The sequence below is a fragment of the Gossypium hirsutum genome, chromosome A10 (assembly GCF_007990345.1).
Source record: "Gossypium hirsutum isolate 1008001.06 chromosome A10, Gossypium_hirsutum_v2.1, whole genome shotgun sequence".
NCBI classification, from domain to species: Eukaryota; Viridiplantae; Streptophyta; class Magnoliopsida; order Malvales; family Malvaceae; genus Gossypium; species Gossypium hirsutum.
Window position 1 is genome coordinate 20,035,488 of NC_053433.1, and position 6,892 is coordinate 20,042,379.

A 6,892-nucleotide genomic window follows, 5' to 3' on the forward strand; every position below is an offset into this window, starting at 1 on the left:
AAAGCTAGATTTGTTTTGTGAAACTTACTTGTTTTGATGTCTTCACTCACCTACCTAATCCCCTTTCCGCCCAACTACTTTTAATTTTAAGGATAAAGATTTTCTGAACTTCAACTTAAAATAAATTATTTTAGTATTCTATCTAAATTTTTCCTTTTTTTTAATTCTTAAATTTATATTTTTGTTAAATTATTTTAAAATGGATGAAAAAATTAATGTTTGTTAATTTTGTCAACGTGACATATATGTGAATTGTCACGTAAATGATACCTCAGCATTTATTTATTTTTTATATTTTTTAAAAATATTTTTTATAATTTTTTGAAAATTTAAATTTTTAAAAAATATAATTAAATGTTGAAATGTCATTCAAGTAACAATTTCATGTGTATGAAATATTAACAAAATTAAAAAAACCACGTTAACTTTTTTTTATTTATTTTAAAATAATTTAAAAAGAAAAAAAGTAAAATAATATTTTCAATCATATGCCTTCATTTGATGCAGAATAATCAATGACAGGGCTGGTCCGCTTTTCCTCAGAAGATGTCCCACAGTAGAAAGAAAGGATTTGAATGTAAGATTGTAATAAGATCATGTAGGAATCGATATTTTAATTCTTTTACTCCTAGTAGTCGTTGAAGAAGAAATGAATCTGATCTAGCTTTTCACACTATTATAATTAAAATTGAATTTTAATAGATGATAAAACTATCATGAAAATATTTGATTAAAAAATTAAAAAATGTTGTTTAAAAGAATAAGTAAATTAGTCATTATACATTAAATTAAAAAATTTATTTATTTGTATTGTTAAAAGTTAGTGTGAGGAATAAATAACCATACAATGCTACGTGGTGTTCTACATGTACACCATAGACTTATTTTTAACAGTTAAAATAGATAAAAAAAAGTTTTAACAAAAATATCAATTTGCGCTTTGATTTAATGTACAATGATTAATTTACTCTTTTTTTTTTGAGTAAATGAGATAAAATGCAATCAAACTCTTAATATATGAATTACCTTTACCATGAATTGATTTATGCATACAATTTTTTTTTTTAAAAAATAAGATATTAATATACTGGCAAAAGTTAAATCCTTGAATCATGTTTGAGTTTTATCCAAAATTATATCCAACCTAAATCCATGATATGTTTAAATCTGATAATTGGTGTTGTTTTATAATCGTGTTTATGTTTAAAGGAAAAATTATATTTATATTTTCCTCAACACATTTACGGGCTTAGGGTATAAATTAAACATGTTTAGATTTCAAGCATGCTATTTATGAAGATTGAGGTTTCCAGTTTTCAACTGAAGTGAAAGGTTGTGATTGGGGGATTTGAACTGCAATCATAAGGTGGATCAATCATCAATGTTCAATTAAACTGCAATTTTTTTTACATATTTGAAATTTCCAAAGATTAAACTTTATATTGATAAAAATTCAAAATAAAATTCTATATATGATAATATCCTAAATTCGTTTTGCGAATTTTTTTATTCTCTATTTATGTATAAAATAATTATTCTAGAATTACGCCTTCAAATTTAACCAAAGAAAAAAAAATTGAAATTAACATGTTTACTTTCATGTATAATTAAAATAAATAAATAATAATTCAAATTAGAGCAATAAAATAATGATTCAAAACTGATTTATTTGAATGATAACTTTAGTGTTCGAAAATTAAGAGTTACAAGAAATGGAAAATGGTATAAAATTTTTTGGTGTTTTAATTTGGTATTGGGGATATCACCCATAGTCCAAGTGTATGGTATTGCATCCTACTCTTAGGCCCAAGTTTTATTAATATACAACTCTATATGACAATAGTGACTGACACCAAGATTTAGGAGCAAAACTTTATGATTTGATTTCAAAAAATTGTGGCTTACTGGGAAAGAAATTATGTTAACTTACAAATCTTAAGCTATGACCTTAATAGATATGAACAGGTTTTTGATAAACTTTGAATAACTCAAACCCTATTTCGGCAATTAAGTTGTTTTGCCTTTATAAAATAACGTACAAATTTGATTGGCCTGTAAACAAATTATCTCTCCAGCTTAAGGGTCTTGGACAAAAACCTCTATAAAAACCCCATAATTCATGACATAAAACTAGCAACTTTATAACATTTCATGTCCCTAAAACTACAAACAATGGAACCATTGCCAATGGCATTTCTTTTCGTCATCCCTTTCCTACTCCTTCTGCGTATCATTTCTCGGTTTCGAAAAAAACCATTTCCTCCAGGACCCAAAGGGTTGCCGATCATCGGCAACATGTTGATGATGGAGCAGTTAACTCATCGTGGACTCGCCAAACTCGCTCAAAAATATAGTGGCATATTTCACCTCAGGATGGGGTATTTGCATATGGTGGCTATTTCCAATCCCGAAATGGCTCGCCAAGTGCTTCAGGTTCAAGACAATATATTCTCCAACAGGCCAGCCACCATTGCCATCAGCTATTTAACTTACAACAGGGCTGACATGGCCTTTGCCCATTACGGACCCTTCTGGAGACAGATGAGGAAGCTTTGTGTAATGAAGCTTTTTAGTAGGAAAAGAGCTGAATCATGGGAGTCTGTAAGGGATGAAGTGGAGAAGCTTGTCAGAGCTGTGTCGGCTAATACGGGGAAGGCTGTGAATGTGGGTGAGTTGATCTTTAACCTTACGAAGAATATTACTTACAGGGCAGCTTTTGGGTCCAGTTCCCAAGAAGGGCAAGACGAATTTATCAAGATCTTGCAGGAGTTTTCCAAGCTTTTTGGTGCTTTTAATATTGCTGATTGCATCCCTTGGCTCGGTTGGGTTGATCCTCAGGGACTCAACTCTAGGCTTGAGAAGGCTCGTCATGCGTTAGACAAGTTCATTGATACCATTATCGATGATCATATCCAGAAGAGGAAGACAAAGGTTAACGGCGGCGCCGGTGAATATTTTGACCCTGACATGGTTGATGAATTGCTTGCGTTTTACAGTGAAGAAGCTCAAGTAAACGAATCGGAGGATCTTAATTCAATCAGAGTCACCAGGGATAACATTAAAGCAATTATTATGGATGTGATGTTCGGTGGGACGGAGACGGTGGCATCGGCGATTGAGTGGGCATTGACGGAGTTGATGAGAAGTCCCGAGGATATGAAGAGAGTCCAACGGGAACTGGCGGAGGTGGTGGGCCTCGACCGCCGTGTGGAAGAATCCGATCTTGATAAACTACCTTTCCTAAAGTGCTGCCTCAAGGAAACGCTGAGGCTTCACCCGCCGATTCCGCTCTTGCTCCACGAGACGGCAGAGGAGGCAATAGTGGCGGGGTATCGAATTCCGGCGAAGTCGCGCGTGATGATCAACGCCTGGGCCATTGGGAGGGATAAGAAATCATGGGAAGATGCTGAGAGTTTTAAGCCAAGGAGGTTCATGAAGGAAGATATGCCGGACTTCAAAGGAAGCAACTTCGAGTTCATTCCGTTCGGGTCGGGTCGGAGGTCGTGCCCGGGCATGCAACTAGGGTTATATACGCTTGATTTGGCAGTGGCTCACTTGCTGCACTGTTTTACGTGGGAGTTGCCTGATGGGATGAAGCGGAGTGAGTTGGACATGAGTGATGTGTTTGGACTCACTGCACCTCGGGCAACTCGACTCTATGCAGTGCCAAAGAACCGCCTCGTTTGTTCACTCTTTTAAAGGAAACCCAAACTGAAACAATATCCAGTCTAGTCCTTTAATGGCAGCTGGTACACAATGAAAACAGGGCAACACTGACGAAGAAAAAGGAGGAGGTGAGGTGACAAAGGTTGTTTTTGGTTTTTTTTTTTTTAATAAAGATTTTCTTTTCGGAATAAAAAAGACTTTTTGTTGAAGATTTCTTAAATATTTGTTTTGTTGTGTAAGTAGAGCATTTTTATTTGGATAAAAATAAATGAAAATAAGGCTTCTAAATTAGCAGTAGCAGGCAAAGGCGAACACCATGCAGGCTTTCTCCATTGTAATTAACTTCTCTAATTAAAATTGTATTTTATCCTTAAAAACCAACAAAATAAATTTATTTACTTTTTAAAAAAAAATTTAGGCATTTTATTTTCACAAACCCGTTAATATTCATTCTTCGAATTATGTTTTGCTTTCTTCATTGAACAAAAAAACTCTCATATCAATGCATTGGTGCTTTTGTAGTTAGTGTGAATGATGTCAAGTTTTAATATTTAAATACATTATTTTTAAATATTTGCTTATTCAAATTTATTTTTTATATAAGATAATATTAAATTATAAAATTATTTTAAATTAATGATAAAATATAAATTAAGTAATTTAAAAAATATTTCTTTTAAAAATCTGCTATTTAATTTTTAGAGTTTTTATGTTTAATTTAAAATTTAAAATAAATAATAATATAGATAATATAGAAATAATTTAAGTTAAATTAAATACATAAATTATCTAACTAAATATTTATCCAAAATTCAAAAAATCTAATAATTTAATTAAATATTTACTATAATATAAATATAATAATTATTTTTGAAATATTTCAAAATAATGATAAATTTTAATGAATAGATAATTTACGTAATTTTAAGATACTTTTTTAAAAAAATGTGATAATTAATTTTAAAAATTTTACTTGAAAATTAGAATTTAAAATAGATAATATTATAAATATAAATATAAATAAATATTTAAATAAAATAAAATAATAAATTATCTGATTAATTTAGTATTTAATTAAATGAAAAAAATATATAGATATGACACAATTTTAATATTTGTGTTTCTAGTTTATATATTTATGATTACACTAATCATCCATGCAATCAGATTAGGTATGCTCTCTAATTGGTGCGTGACTGGTGTTACTATTCCAGCCCCTAAGTAATTTTGGTGACTATTTGATTCCATAAAGTAACAATATTTTTTAATAATTATTTATTTTACTGATTTTTTTATAATAAAACCTATATTAATGTTTTTTTTTTCTTTTTTCATGGGATGATTTATATTTTGTAGGCCAAACATAATATTAAATAAATGAATTTTAGAATTGAGAAAATATTGAATTTTAATTCATTTTATACAATCTAACGATTTGAATTTTTTATTATTCATCCAAATATACAAAAATAAATTATTAAGTTGAATTTTGAAGAATTAAATGTTTTTTTAAGTAAGACTTAAATTTTTTTTAAAGAAAATGAAAAACAGAAAAAAAACATAGATGTGTCACTTATAGCATATATAGTTTATGTAACTTGCTATATTATATTATATTATATTATATTATAGGATAGATGGATAAATTGCTGATATATGATTTTTATTATCAAATAAAACTAGTTGATAGTTTTTTACATAGCTTTTCGATAATTAAATGTTAGTATAAAATAATTATAATTATAATTATTTTACGTTATAACGTGTCATAGGCTCTTGTACTCTTCACAAATTTAGAATTTAGTCTATATACTTTTATTTTTAAGAAGTACTCCATCTACTTTTTAGTTTTAAAAATTCATATTTAATTGTTAACGATGTTAAATTTTTGTTGTTAAATTTGTATGTGTGACGTTTTGAAATAAAAAAAAAATACTTACTTGGTAGCACTGTAACTAAAAAAATGATGTTGTAATGAACTTGAATTTAATAAAATAATTTTAACGGTACTAACAGTTGAAGTTGAATTTTACAATTTGAAAAGTAGAGGAACTAAATTCCTAAAAATAAAAGTACATAAACTAAATTTTAAATTTACAAAGAGTATATGAACTTATAGCATGTCTTAATCATTATTTTATTACTAATCTTTTATTATTAGTGTTAGAGCTATTATTACATCATTGGATTTTGAGTCCATACTAAATTATACTTATTATTTTAGATTAATTATCACTTGATTAGAATTATAGTTATATAATAATTAAAATTATGATTTAGGACTATAAATAGATGTATTGAGCTTTAACTTAGTTGGGATGTTACTATTGCATCTATGAGTAAGAAAGATTTGAGCGTGCTTAGGCACATTTTCCCTCTAATTTAAGGGTTAGAAAAAGGTTATGAGTAGAAATAAGTATAGTATTTTATATTTCCAAATATTATGATTATTTTATATTTGATACTTTTATTATTAATTGATTTTTTTGATAGATTATTATTATTTGATTTTAATATACTTGCGAATGTTATTTTACCGTATTGTTTTGAGATATTATATCTATCATCTAATAATTACTTATATTGATTTAAATTAAATAAACATTGTCAACATTGATAAGTTAGAAGTATATCAAAAAATATTTAGAGTATTTTTTTTATCTTTTGTTAGATATTATTGGTTAGTAATTAATACCAAACAAACTTCTTGTTTTTAAAAAATAAAAAATTAAACCGTATATAATTAATTATTTTATTTTGTGTTTAAACTATTCAATTATTTTAATTTTATAAATTAATTTTATGCTTTATTTATTTTATCTAATAATTTAATATTTCACTGTTGACTATTTTTCACTTTTTTTTTATTTTCATTACTTTTAAAACATTATTTTTTATTTTCAATTATTTCTTTCAAAATTAAGACATTTAGTGTAAATTAAATTAATATTAGTGGAATTTTTTTTGAAATTGTAAAAGTATATTTATTGAAAAAAAAAAAGAGAAATGTTTATAGGAGTCTATGTTATGAAACACGTGGAAGAAGTCTAAGATCTAAAAAAGAACTCTTATTCATAATTTTCAGTGTCATATTTTGCAATGATATAAACAAGTTGAAAATTAACAGTGATAAGTAATAAGCAGAGGTTGGAATGGTTAGGGAAATGAAGAAGCAGCAGCTTGATGGCATGAAGCAGAATTTCAAAGGGTATATAGACACCAAATA

At 27.6% G+C, this 6,892-nt stretch overlaps 1 protein-coding gene across 1 annotated transcript; it reads left to right on the top strand.

The window, feature by feature from the left end:
* The first annotated feature begins 1,952 nt into the window (after positions 1-1,952).
* LOC107897610 (cytochrome P450 84A1) lies at positions 1,953-3,972 on the top strand. The gene has a single exon (XM_016823112.2). The coding sequence runs from the start codon at positions 2,152-2,154 to the stop codon at positions 3,697-3,699; it is 1,548 nt and encodes a 515-aa protein (XP_016678601.1). The 5' UTR covers positions 1,953-2,151; the 3' UTR covers positions 3,700-3,972.
* The last annotated feature ends 2,920 nt before the right edge of the window (positions 3,973-6,892 follow it).